General features: G+C 37.9%; 1 protein-coding gene across 5 annotated transcripts in view; it reads left to right on the plus strand.

The window, feature by feature from the left end:
• The window catches only part of GALC (galactosylceramidase), a 72,479-nt gene that overhangs the window by 43,001 nt on the left and 14,730 nt on the right, over positions 1-14,748 (plus strand). For all 5 annotated transcript variants that reach the window (XM_027571038.1, XM_027571039.1, XM_027571041.1 and 2 more), the window contains 4 exons: positions 6,169-6,258; positions 7,072-7,158; positions 9,263-9,413; positions 11,401-11,581. In XM_027571038.1, the coding sequence (XP_027426839.1) occupies positions 6,169-6,258; positions 7,072-7,158; positions 9,263-9,413; positions 11,401-11,581 (509 nt within the window). The remainder of the gene's footprint in view (positions 1-6,168; positions 6,259-7,071; positions 7,159-9,262; positions 9,414-11,400; positions 11,582-14,748) is intronic.

Genomic DNA, 14,748 nt, shown 5'->3' on the forward strand with positions numbered 1-14,748 from the left:
TAGCTCTATAATATGTTTTGAAGTTAAGAAGCATGAGTCCTCCAACTTTGTTAGTTTTCAACACTGTGTGGCTCTTAGGGGTCTCTTGCATTTCCATAGAAATTTTAGGATCAGTTTGTCAATTTCTGCAATGAAGCCAGTTTGGATTTTGACAGAGATTACATTTAATCTGTAGATCATTTGGGTAGTATTGCCATTATAACAATATCAAATTTTCCAGTGCGTGAACACGGATATCTTTTCATGTATTTACATTTTTACTTGTTTTAAAGGTGTTTATAGTTTGCAGGGTATAATTCATGCACTTCTTTTTGTTAGTTATTATTTCTGAGTATTATTTTGGTATAACTGTAAGTGAATTGTGTTCTTAATATCATTTTCAGATTTTTCATTGCCAGTGTATAGAAATACAATTGATTTTTACATATTGATCTTGTATCGCACAAGTTTTCTGTACTTATTTCTTAGTTCTAATAGTTTTTTAATTGCTTCTTAGAGGATTTTCTATATACAAGATTATGTCATCTGCAAATAGAGATAGTTTGCTTCTTTCTTTTCAATCTAGGTACCTTTCATTTTTTTCCTTAATTGTCATTTAGTAATATTGAATAGAAATCATGAGAATGTACATTCTTATCCTGTACCTGATCTTAGGGGAAACACTTCCAGTCTTAAGTGTAATGTTAGCTGTGGTTTTTTGGTAAATATTTTTTACAAGGTTAAAGAACTTCTATTCCTAGTTTGTGGAGTGCTTTTATTATAAAAGGGTATTGGATTTTATCAAATCCTTTCTGGATCTATTGAGGTGATCATGTGGTTTTTGTTTTTTATTTTATTGATATGGTGTATTACACTGATGGAATTTTGTCTGCTAAACTATCTTTAATTTCTGGGATAAATTCCACTTCATCATCATGTATAATCTTCCTGTTTGTTGCTGGATTTGATTTGCTAGTATTTTGTTGAGGATTTTGTGTCCAAATTCATAAGAAATACTGGTATGTAGTTTTCTTTTCTTGTAATACCTTTGTTTTTTTATATTTTATTTTATTTTATTTAAATTCAATTAGCCAACATATAGTACGTCATTAGTTTTGATACAGTGTTCAATGATTCATTAGTTGCATATAACACCCAGCGCTCATCACATCACGTGCCCATCACCAATTACCAGTTACCCCATCCCCCTACCCACCTTCCTTTATGCAACCCTCAGTTTGTTTCCCAGAGTCAAGAGTCTCTCATGGTTTGTCTCCCTCTCTGATTTCTTCCCATTCAGTTTTCCCTCCCTTCCCCTATTGTCCTCTGCACTATTACTTGTATTCCACATATGAGTGAAACCATATGATAGTTGTCTTTCTCAGATTTCTCTGACTTAATTCACTCACTCAATAAATAAATAATAAATGAATAAATAAATAAAATAAACTCATAAACTGAGTTGGGAAATGTTCCTTCCTCTTATGTTGTTTAAGATAATTTGTGAAGGGGCACCTGGGTGGCTCAGTCATTAAGCGTCTGCCTTCGGCTCAGGTCATGATCCCAGGGTCCTGGGATTGACCCTTGCATCCGGCTCCTTGCTCTGCGGGAGGCCTGCTTCTCCCTCTCCCTCTCCCCCTGCTTCTGTTCCCTCTCTGGCTGTGTCTCTCTCTGTCAAATAAATAAATGAAATCTTAAAAAAAAAAAAAAGATAATTTGTGAAGGATTGGTATTATTCTTTATTATGTGTGGTAGAATTCATGAGGGAAGCTATCTGATTTTGCAGTTTTCCTGCAAGAAAGTTTTGGTTTACGGACTCAATCTCTTCTTATAGGTCTATTCAGGTTTTATGTTACTTTTTGAGTCAGCTTTGGTAGTTTGTTTTTCAGGGAATTGTCTCTTTTACCTATGTTACCTAATTTGTTTACGTGTGTTTGTATATAGTATTCCCTTACATATTGCCTTTTAACTTCTGTAAGGTTGGTAGAAATGTTCCTCTTTCATTCCTGATTTTAGTAGTTTGTCTTCCCTTTTTTTCTTTTAGAAAACCTAAAGGTTTGTCAATTTTGGTCATCTTTTCAAATAAACAACTTTTGTTGATCTCTGTTTTCTTCTTTATTTTGGTAATTTCCACTTTAATCTTTATTCCCTTCTGTTAACTTTGAGTTTAGTTCGCTCTTTGAAGATTGTAGGTAGAAGAAGGTTATTTTTTGAGGTATTTCTTTCTTAAAATTTTTTATTTAAATTCAATTTAGTTAAATATAGTGTATTATTAGTTTCAGGAGTAGAATTTAGTGATTTATCTGTTGCATATAACACCCAGTGCTCATTACATCAAGTGCCCTCCTAAAATGCCCATCACTCAGTTACCCTATCCCCCTCTCCCTCTGCTTGCCACTTTCCCTGCTTATGCTCTCTGTCAAATAAATAAAATCTTAAAAAAAAGAAACATTATTCCTATATAGCTCTATTCTCTTTACCCCTTTTTGTTGTTATTGTGTTTATCAAACCTCTATCTATTGTAAGCCTAACAAGACCTGTTTTAATTACAGCTTAATATATAATTTTAAGTCTTTTAAAAAATTTGAGAGAATAAAGGAGAGAAATGTATATTTATAACATTTATGTTAATCTTATTTTACCATTTTTGATTGTTTTTATTTATTCCTGTGGATTTGAGTTATTATCTGGTGACATTTCCTTATTCTAATAGTTTTTTCCTCACCTGGCTACTTTGTGCTATTATTGGCAGTTATATCACATTTCTATATTTTATAAGCCTAACAATATGATTATATACATATTATTTTATGCAGTTGCTGTTAAAAATCATTTATGGGAAGGAAGAAGAAATAGGCATTTTTACTGTCTTTTATAATTACATAATTATCTTTGTCTATACTTTTTGTTTGTGGATTTGAATTACTGGGTGTGATCATTTACTTTCAGCTTGAAATTCTTATTTTAATATTTTATGAAAGTTGTGTCTGGTATCAACACATTCTTTCAGTTTTTGTTTATGTGGAAATGTATTTTGCCTTCATTTTGTGAAAGCTAATTTTGCTGGACATAGGATTCTTGATTGACAGTGGGGTTTTTTTTTTTTGAGCATTTTGAATGTGTTACTTTTTGTTGTTTCCGATGATGAATCAACTTTTAATCTTACCGAAGGTCCCTTGTTTCTCTCTTAGTAACACCTCTGATTTAGGAACACAGGGTGATGGGTGGAGGTTAAGGACTCCAGTATTCTCAGTATTCCAAGGAGAACCCATGAATGGGAGCTGGGCAGAGCAAGGGAGCCCTCCACTCCCTTGCTGCTACTTAGCCTTGGACTCAAATATCTGAGGGGGTGGGTGGTGAGAAATGCTGAAATCCTGCTTCTCCCAGTAAGCTACTGTAGCCTTCAGCTGCGAGTTGGGAGGAGGGAGCCTATATTCTTGGCTGCACCTACTTGGCGTGCAGTTTCTTCCGCTTGGCTAAGAAAGCCAGGGGATGGATAGATTGTGGTTTAAATGCCACAAGCTCTTGCTCTTTTTACTGAGTTTTTGTACATTTTCCTGAATAAATGTTTATTTGTTGCATGGCCTTAGGATCATTGCCATTTTTAAAAAAAATTTTATTTATTTATTTATTTATTTATTTATTTATTTATTTGAGACAGAGAGAGAGGATGTTGGGGGAGGAACAGAGGGGTAGGGATAGGGATAGAGAAAGAATCTCAGGCAGACTCTTTGTTGAGCATGGAACCCAGTGTGGGGACTTGATCCAGTTGCCTAACTGACTCAGCCATCAAGGTACCCTAGGTCATTTCCATTTTTTAAAAATATTTTTCACCAGTTTTGAGGGGCACAGCTTCATGGAGCTCCTCACATTTTCATTCTGGAAGTACAACTCTGCTTTAGTTTTTTTAGATGTGGTTTCTTTTGAACATATTTAAATACCCGATTTAATGTCTTTGTCTAGTAAGTCTAATATGTGGCAAGTAATGCCTGAACTTTTTCAGACATGGTTTCTGTTGACTGCTTTTATTCCTGTGTATGGGCCACTCTCCTGTTTTTGTTGTTGTTGTTGTTGGTGGTGGTGGTGGTTTTGTTTTGCAAATCTCATAATTATTTGTTGAAAACTAGACATATTGCATAATGTATTTTGGCAGCTCTGGAGGTCAGATTTCTCCCCTGTCTAGCATTTGTGGTTGTCACTCTTTATTGTTGTTGCTATTTATTTGCTTAGTGACTTTCTTGAACAAATTCTGTACTTTGTCAGCTTTATTATATGTGGCCACTGAAGCCTCTGTTTAGTTACCTTAGTGGCCAGCTCATGACTGTACAGAGGTTTCCTTATGTCTGGAACTGGCAAGTCTCCTGGCCTTGGCCGATGGGCTGTGTCATGGGCTATGTGTCAGTGCTCAAGTAGGCCGTGTGCAACTTGGTAGTAGCTTTACTTCATGTTTGAGCAGAGCTTCAAGGTCGACCTGAATTTCCCAGTACAGCCAGCCGTCAGGCCTATTTGGGTTATCCATGTATTCTTCAGTGAACTTTGGGTTTTTGTGTCTTTTTTTTTTTTTTTTTTAGAGTGGGATCAGCGGGAATGGGACAGAGGGAGAGGGAGAATCCCAAGCAGGTGCTATACCCAGTGTGGAGCCTGATATGGGGCTCAGTCTCACAACCCTAAGATCGTGACCTGCGCTGAAATCAAGAATCAGATGCATAGCTGATTGAGCCACCCGGGTGCCCCTGGGTTTTGTGTCTTTCAAGAATTTTTTCTGTTTCATTCAAGTTGTTCCATTTCTGGACATAAAGTTATTGGTGTTATTCCCTATTATTCCGCTAATATCTATACAATTTGTACTGATGTCACCTTTCTTACTGTTGACAATGGCAAGTTGTGTTTTTCTTTCTATCCTGATTTCCTGATTAGTCTAGCTAGAAGTTTATCAATTTTATTGATCTTCTCAAAGAATCAGCTTGTGGTTTCTTGATTATTCTCTCGTTTTTCTGAGTTTTGTTTAATTGATTTCTTCTTTGATCTTTAATGTTTTCGTTCTGCTTACTTTGGTTTTAAATTAGCTCTTCTTGTCTTCCTCTCTCCAGGTGGAAGCTGAAGTCTCACATCCTTCTTCTCTAATCGGTGTTCAGTGCTATAAACTTGCTCCTAAATACTGCTTTCGTGGCATCCCACAAATCGTACATTGTATTTTTATTTTGATACAACTCAAAATTCTTTCTCATTTCCCTTTTTATTTCTATTTTTTCTTTGAGCCATGGATTATTTAGAAACTTGTTATTTAGTTTCTAAATATTTTGGAATTTTTCTAGAGGTTTTTCTATTATTTATCTCTTAATTATCTTGTGGTCAGAGGACATACATTGTGTGATTTGAATCTTTTTGAATGTATTGAAAGTTCTTTTATGGCTAAGAATATAGTGTTCCTTGGTGAATGTTGCTTGTGCACTTGAAAAGAATGTGCATCTGCTGTTGCTGGGTGAGGTGATCTATAGATGTCAATCCAGGCAAGCTATGTGGTAGCATTGCGCAAATCACCTCTATCCTTGTTGATTTTCTGTCTAATTGTACATCATTTACTGAGGATGAAGTATTGGAATCTCTAACTATAATTGTAATTTTTTTTAGTGTCCATGAAGCCTGGCCCAGAACCTTTTGCTTAAGTGCTCTGGGATCGTTGAATCCCCTGAAGTAGGGATTATGTCTCATAATTCTTTTGATCCCAGTCCATAGTAGTGACTATTCAGTAAAAAATGATGTTGTCAATGTGAGAACTGTTTGTTATATGTACTTACTGACTAGTTGAATATGAAGGTTATATTTAGATGAGATGCCTTTTCAGTGAAAACATACAAGCATTTCCATTTTATTTGATGTGTTTTACTTGGAAAAGAATTATAATATAAAAATTAATCTGTGTGCCACAAAATGACTCTGTAGTTTAGTCATGAATTCAGTTTAATTCAGTCAAAATGCCATTGAACTTTACTTTGACTAGGCAACCACAGTAGACTTTCAATGCAGGTTATATTAGGAAAAAAGTCTTTAAAAATTTGAAATAAACTCTTATTTGTCACCTAATATGTGCCATTTCTGTTAGTCTTGGGGCATTAAATGTTTAATTTTCTTTTCCTAAGGTGGCTTGTATATCATTTGGATAACTTACATGATTTTTTTTTCTCCTAGAGCCATAAACGTTCTAAGTGTATACGGCCGTTTCTGCCTTACTTCAATGTGTCACATCAGTTTGCTACCTTTGTTCTTAAAGGTTCTTTTGTAAGTAAATATGTGGGACTTTTATTTTGGTTTTGATTTGAGAAGTTATATATTTTGTCACAGGCTAGCAGTTTATAAATGAAGTCTTCTATTAGGAGCTATTAAGTATTTGCATATAAATGGATACAGGCACTGGTGTCTTCTAAGTGCTGACTGGTCTTAGTCAAACAGTACAGAAGCCACTAAGAGGCAAAACCGTGTGGCTAAAACTCTCCTGGGCTTTGAAGATCACTTAACAAAAGTCAGTTTGTAACAAAGGTGTTCTTGTTGGTAGAAGAAGCATCAGATATGTAGTCTAGGGAACTTTCAAGCATTTATCTTTTCAGTACTCTGTACAGAAAAACCAACAACATAAAAAGACACCAGATTCTTGCTGTTTCTACCTATTGTTAGTTTTGAACACAGAAAATACAGTGCCTTTTCTGACTAGTAATTTCTACTACTAATTTCTGACTATAGTGCCTTTTCTGATTACTAATTGCATAAAAATTGTTTTTTAATACTAAATACTAGAAAATTCCTAAAATGTGTTTTACACAGGTACAGTAGTGAGTATTTTTGAAACACAGGCACTAAAATCAATCTTTTTAAACATTTGCCAAAAATTTGTGGCATTTATAGGAAATAAAATATTTGAACAATATCTGCCTACTTTCAGAATGTTACTATTTAAGATTTGAGGTGGGTCTTTTGGCAAATAGGAATAGAGTGCACATTATCAATGGTTCATTCTTGCTGGTACTAATTTTGGAAATCCTCAGAGGATATGATGAACCACTCAACTATGCCTTTTTGTGTGTGTTTTCTCTTCAGAGTGAAATACCAGAGCTACAGGTGTGGTATACGAAGCTTGGAAAACCATCTACGAGATTTCTTTTTAAACAACTGGATTCTCTATGGGTAGTTTTAAAATAAATTCCTATATTTTGAGCATTGCAAATAGTAAAAGAGGACAGACATTTGATTAATGAATTAATAGTTTTTAATTCTATAATTGATTTTATGACTGAAGTATAATAGAGCTAAAGTTGTCACCAGCTGTTGTTGTTTTTTTAAAATAGAAATCCTCCTCAAGGCATAATAGAAGTGTGTGTGTTTATAGGTGTGTTTGCTCTTAGCATTTAGTTTGTTGGCTTGCCCTTGCCCTTGGCTGCCGAAGTCAGAAAATTGAGTCTCATCTGAGACTGTCTTTCCCACCCACCCTATCTTTGTATACCCCCCATTGGTCAAGTCCAGAGCATTCTATCACTGACATGTTTTTCTTACACATTCCTTATTCTCCATTCCCACTGCTACTGCTTATTTCAGTTCCTTATTATCTCTCTCCTGGATTTTGGAAACTACTTCCTGTTTTTCCAGCCTCTAATGTGACTCTGTCTGGCCACCCATTACACTGCTACTAGAATGATGTGTCTAAAATGCAGATCTGAGTTTTGTCAATCCATTGCTCAAAGTCCCTCAATGATTTTTCCTGTGAATTCACATCCCTTAGCATAGCACACAACCCTCGTTACCACCTCATGAGGTAAAAGACTACTTTCATATCTCGATGCATGTTCTTCTACTAATGTGGCCTGTCCTCACAGACCAAACTTCTTGTCTTTTTCAGAGCATGGCATGCCACTTTACTCACCTCTGTGACTTTGCACTTGCTTCTTCCTTCTCCTAGAATGCCTTCTCCTCATGTCTTTGTTGTTCTTCAAGATTCAGCTCAGGTGCTGCTTCCTGTGAAGCTTTCCCCACCAGTCCTAGCTCATAGCCACCTAGGAATAGGTGCTTACCTAGTTAAGCATTTTCCCTGCTACACTGGGCACCTTGAGGATTGGGGCCCTGCCTTCTTTAGTTTTTACCCCAGGTCCCTGCTATCATGCTTAGCACATGGTAGTTCCTCAGGAAACGTTTCAAAGAATGTAAATTGGTCCAAGTGAACACATTACTTCACCTAATTGACACAAATCTACCTTTCCTGGAAATTATGAATGTTCTGTGAATCACTAGTCACTATCAGTGATTGAACACCATTTCTGTATTAAATTCTAAAAAAAAGAGCAGTCTGCTTTTTGCACAACAAATTGCTAGAAATAGCACATTAAAATCAATTTTCCCCATAGGGAATATATCATTTGGGGTATTACCTGAGCCAGAATATGGTGCTACATAGATGTGACCAATAATTTATTATTAAAGCAAAGATATGGTATAAGCCCCTTGAATTCAAAGTAGAAAAAAACCTCAAATTTCCTAAAATGGGCATACATCTAATGCCTACATTAATTATGCAAAGGGTTCTAGTGTCTTCAGAGGTCTGCATGAAGCATAGAACAGCTGTGACATAGGGAGTGTTTCTGTAGGGAAGGTCATGCACTGAGCAAAGCACTTTATAAACAGGATGTTGTTTAATCCTTGCAACAGCCCTAGGAGGTATGTATTTTTTTCCCCTCATTTTGTGGCAAAGTGGCTTAAAAAGATTAAGCTGCCAAAAGCATAAATGTGACATAAACCTAACTTGCTAATTGAAATATATATTGAACATGTCAGAAGTAGGACCTTTTTTTTTTTCTTAATAGTAAAAGGTTTTCTGTGATTAACAGCTGAGTCATCAGTGAGATTTTATGGATTTTTCTCCCTTCGTAAAGTCCTAAAAAGTAAATAAGCAGATCTCTTATTTGTGTGTATTGAATATAAACAGGCTCTGAGGAGCTTACAGTGTAATGGCAAAGAATAAATAGACAAATAGAAATTTTGGTGTCATCTAGTCCTCCTTCCCTCCACAGAGGGAAATTCTTTTAAAATCCTATCTACAAAGTATAATTTTATAAGGTCTTCTAAATAAGGAAAAAGACCCCCAAGGCCTTGATTTTGGGTGTGGCCTTCATGAGTGGTTATGAAGTTTTAGCAGAAGTGAGTCTGGCTTTTCTTTCAGTTGATTTTTCAAGAACTTGATTTTGCCCAGATGAGATGAGCCAAAGCACCTGGTCTTGACCTCCGCGTTTTCATTTTCCAGCTTCTTGACAGCAGTGGCACCTTCTCCCTGGAGCTGCAGGAGGACGAGCTCTTCACGCTCACCACTCTCACAACCGGGGGCAAGGGCAGCTACCCGCTGCCTCCGAAGTCCCAGCCCTTCCCACGAATTTATAAAGATGATTTTGATGTTGGTAAGTTTTGTTTGTTTTTACTAAAACTTAGTGTGGTTTCCATTTCCAGCAGTAGTGGGTAGATTTCTACCTGTCACATGGGTGTGTGATAGAACACCTGTAAAGTGTAGCTCTGAACGTCCACGTGATAACTGAGACCTCATTTTGGTATTACCTCAAGGAGACTCTCAGCTTGAGAGCCCTGTATTTTTCAGCTTCGGAAAAAACACAGAAGTCATTGTCGGAATGAAAGCTATTGGTTTTGGTGAAGCTTAAGTTTTGTGACCCTGCCACTGCCCTGTTACCCACATTCACGAAAGCCATTCCTGGTTTCCTCCATGAGTGTGCAGGTCAAGGTCCTTCACTTTCCGCAGGGCTAGTGGACTGCGTGCTGAGGGCAGTTATGCTCCCCTTGGGTGCTTCACCTCATTATGTACCCGGGAATTTTATACTTGCACTCTCCTGGTTTTCTGGGAAGATCTGTCCTAAAGCCATAGAAAAGCTTTTGATTTTAGGTAATGTAGGAAAACTGCTTGAAAAGTTGGAAAGCACCGTCCTTGTCGGTATAGCCCCAGATCACTCAGTAAGTGCCAGAACTTGTTGGCCAGGAGACGTATAGCTTCTGGATCTCACAGACAGGGTCAGATGGCTCTCTTCTTTGCTCCTCAAATCCACTGCTGTAGGAGAGAAGCAGGGAGGGGGACTGCCATTGAGAACACTCTTGAACCTCCTGTCTGCAGGGCTGTTCTTTCCAGCATGGCTGGTTGGAGACTCCTGCTACCCCCTCCCGGTCACCCTCACAGTTGCAGGGTCTCCGCTCCCTTTCCCCAGAAGGGATATCTTGGTCAATTGCAGTACAAGGCCCTTTGGACTGTGTACTGGAGTCCTCTCAGTTATTTGCATAACACAGACAACAGGGACCCTCAGGGGGGGCTCTGTGCTTTGTTTTCTTGCAATTCTCTAAAGTGGCCTCTCAGATGAATCCATGAATTACGCCACCAGGAATGGCTTTGCAATCTGTTGCTCACTTCTGTGTTGGCAAAGGTAATTCCTCTTGTCTTCAGTAAAGGAGTCTGTGTGGGACATGGCCTAGTTAACAAGAGGGAAGTTCCCCCAATACCAGAATTACTCATTCTATGACCTGAAAACTGAAAGGCAATTCTAAGCCTTCAAATCTAAAATACAATGCTTCACTGACTACGGAATAAACTAAAAACTCTAAGTCGGCCCGTAGCCCTCCTTTATGTGGTTCTTAATTTCTCAACTGATGAATATGAAAACACTTAGAAAAGCATGAATGGGTGAAATTAGGTGTAAGACTATGACTAAAATTGCTCTTCTATAGCCTTTGTCATTCTAAGACTGTAATTTAGTTTAGTAAAACTAAAAAAAAAAGATTGATAGATAGCTTAGGCCCAACTGCCTTTGCTTCATTTTAGAAATAGAAGAAAATTTGCAATTTGTAAATTCTGTAGTTGATATAGTGAGCCTTTTCTAATCTTCTGTCAGCTGATGACTGTGACCAGGGATGTAGAACCTCGTTTGGCCCATACTAGAAATAACAGAACTATCTCTTATTGAGCCCTGGCTGGGTGCTGGTTTATGTACACACTTTACATGCATTCTTTTATTTAATTCCCTTGTCCTCATGCCCACTTAGAAAGGAGGGTACTTGAGACTCAGGGTAGTTAAACAACTTGGCCAGGAAGACAGACTGAACTAGAATTTAAACCTTGGGTTTGCCTTTCTCTAAAATTCATGATCTTTCCTCTTATGCAGTTGCATGGATTACATATGTAAAGTCTGTCTGTCAAACTGATCATGTTGGTATTGAATAATAATGATGATACAAAAATCAATCTCTTTTTTAACCTAACTCCTAAACTTCTGCTTGTTATAAGTATCATTTACTTATTTAGGACTTTTCAAAAGTGTTTCAAAATATGCCGTAAAATATCAGAGAGGAGGATTTTATACTAACCAGAGAATTTAATTGTGTTCTGAACAGATTACCCATTTTTTAGTGAAGCTCCGAATTTTGCTGATCAGACTGGCGTCTTTGAATACTTTACGAACATTGAAGACCCTGGAGAGCATCGCTTCACACTACGCCAAGTTCTCAATCAGCGGCCCATTACTTGGGCTGCTGATGCATACAACACCATCAGTATTATAGGAGATTACAAATGGTATATAAAATTGGTGTCCTTAATGTAGATCTAGCTGAAATAACCTTGTAGTATTGTCAGGTACATTCTGAAGTGAAGACTCTTCAGTGGCCTTCCTTGTACAAGAACCTAATGGGTGTGTGGTAATTGTTGAATATCATGGCCACAAGCCAGCACGTGGTTATGCCGCCTCAGTGTCCTTCCCTCAGATTTGCCCCATTTAATAGTGATTGTTGCAGGAACAGATTGCTTTTAATATAGAAATTGAGGACTTTTGGATCCAGTTATAACTTAATATTTATTTATAAACAGGCTTTGTGATTTGTGTGTTGTTTTTGGTGTTGCTGGAGAGTTGATTTATTGATCTGCTGTTGCCACCTGCTGGATCCATTCTAGACTTACACTGTTTTAGCCTTCGTAGAAAATCTATTTACTAGGTGACGGTAGATGGCAATAGTGAAAAGCAAATCAGCTTTTACTTGATGAGTGAATTCAATTCTTTTTCTTCAGGCATTTGTTAAAGAGACAATTTGTATTTATTCTACACTTAAAACGTAATGACCAAACCAAAACTTCCCCTTCCCTATTAAGTCAGTTGTGGGATTCTAATGTACTGACTTATTATACCTGTTTTAGGTGTTTCTTTTCTATTTTTTCTTTTAACTAGTATAATTCTGTGAAACAAAACTCAAGCATTCCATGTTTAGTGATAGTAACTGTTAATGCCAAGTCACCAAGCAGCCATATCTATTACTTGGAAATTGAACCGGACAGGGAAGATAAATCTGAAAAGAGTCTTGACTTATTTATCTGTGGAATGCTGCGCAAAGTCTTTATCCCTTCTCCATTGCCTTTCTCCCTATTAGAAATCCCAAATTCTAGTTCCAAGCTCTGCTGTAAGTCTTGAGAAATTTTCAGTTACCTGGTTTCTGGAACCTGTACAGCACCCTGGAGATTTATTGGGGTACAATGAAGAATGCTTGCCTAATTTAGGATAACTTTGCTGGCTTGTCTTTTTATACAGCAAAAATGCCATTTATCCCACATCTCTGTAGTAGACACTTTACCTGGATTTTCTGATCGTGCCAGTGGGATGTGTGATTTTTTCATTTGCTACCTGTGGTTTTATTATGAGACAGGTGGCTGGGTTTACTTGTCTAAGGGACGGGCCTCATTATTTTGGTTACCAGTTTGGAAGCCAGCCACCATAGAAAACCTTTAACTTTCTGCAACAACTGTTATCCTCCTTGCTCGTGAATACTACAGAAGAGTGGCTCTCCCTGAACCCAAACTCTTATTTCTGGCTAGGACTCTAGAAAAATTGAGAGACTCTTTAATTGTAGTAGAGAGAGGGGATAGAGCACCATTCAAAGAGTAACCAAACGACTTTATAACTTTGAAGATTTTGCATTATTTAAGTAGTAATGATCATCTTTACTGCTGCAGTGGGTAAGGGAGCGGGAGGGGGAAGCGGAGAAAGAGGGAAAGAGTGCCATGGTTTGAATGAGAAAGAATGAGGAAAGAGAAGCGATGCCCTTCAAGAAGGGACTGTTTTCATCCTTCTTAGCCCTGCTTTCATTGTGCAACCCGCTGCTCAGGAATATGCAGTGACTCTCACCAGCAACCCAATCAGATCTACATGCCTGTGCCTGACTTCCAAGACCCTTTCAAATTTGGGCTCTTTCTATTTATTATGTGTTCTTTCCCAACATTTCCTCCTGGATTCGAGGTAGCCACATCTGTTCAGAGATCCCCACATGTGCCATGCTCATTTCTGTTTTCTGGCTGCAATCCCCCCTTACTGTAGGGAAAGGAGGGAGTGAAAACCCGGTCATACTACACACGGGTATGAGCCTCCCGTAACCACCAATGGCAGAGTTATCATCCTCCTCACCTTATGGGTGGGGAAACCAAGGCTTCCGGGTAAGATTTACCCAAGATCCCATACTTGTAAGTTCTAGAACTAGGGCGAGAGGCCAGGACTGTCTGGTGCCGTAGCCCATATTCTTTGGACTATCACCTCACAGTTTAATCATTGTCTCCTTCCTGGGAGGAGGAGAGGGAGGATGAGGGTGGTTTACCAGTAGCACTATTTTAAAGTCGGCTCTCAGTGTGCACATACTGTCATCAGTTCTTAGGATGTGTTTGCAGGGGGACTTCCTCGATCGTCCGTAGATTTAGTTAAGTACCAGCACAGTAATTGGACTATAGAGGGTAGACTTTCCCAAAGCTACTCAAGACTCCCATCTTGTTAGTAAGCTTTGGTTGGGACCTGAGGACAATCACAAAATCACAGAATTACCTTTCAGTGCACACATCCAAACTCTGCATCCTTTTGGTTAAATTTGCTTAACGTACTGGCCAGTTTTTGCGTCCTCGGCACTACCAAGAGATTGTGGCTCTGGAAGATGAGACCACACTTTTATTGTTTCATTCACTGTCTGTGAAATCGCCTGCAAGTTCTGATGTGGGAATCTTTATTCTGGAAAGTGATGTGAAAAAAAGAGGTTAGATCTCCCACTCTGACTCTAAATAGAGTAAGTTTCTGGTGCTGACAGTTTTTACACTTCCGATGAACCAGAACAGAGGGAGGGGATGTATGGAGCAATGTCGATCCCTCATGGTTTCCTGCTGGGGACAGTCTACAGAGAGAAAAGCTCCCTCTACTTGGGAGGAGGTACAAGACAGATTGGGCTTTAGTTAACTTTGCATCTGATTTTCCTGTAAAGTAGCCCAGCTTTGATAAGATGATTCACTGTGGGTTTTCTGGATTGTTGCATGTCTGTTTTAGCTTTTTTTTTTTTCCTTCTTTTTTTATATATATATTTTTCTTTACAAAGTAAAATCTTATTGTGCAAAATTCACTGATAAGAAACTGAGAAATATAAAAGCCACATCATTCTAGGTCTATTTTCCCCCCATTTCCAAAATATATTTCTTGACAGTCTTAGTGATATTTTAGGTAAATTGCTCACTTTATTACTTGGCTTTGTGCAGGCTTTCTTTCCTGTTTGCAGTTAGAGTTTGAGTAGGAGGTATATTATTTTCAGAGGTCATGTAGGTTTGGGGATGGTTGTATCATTGCAGAAGGCATCTAGTAGCATTTATAAGAGAAGCCTGGAGCAGAGCTCACTATTAAAGTTCTAGTAGTTCCTGGTTGGCTGAATTTTCCCCCTCCTTTGATGTAC

Source organism: Zalophus californianus, chromosome 6 (assembly GCF_009762305.2).
Source record: "Zalophus californianus isolate mZalCal1 chromosome 6, mZalCal1.pri.v2, whole genome shotgun sequence".
In the NCBI taxonomy this organism is placed as follows: domain Eukaryota; kingdom Metazoa; phylum Chordata; class Mammalia; order Carnivora; family Otariidae; genus Zalophus; species Zalophus californianus.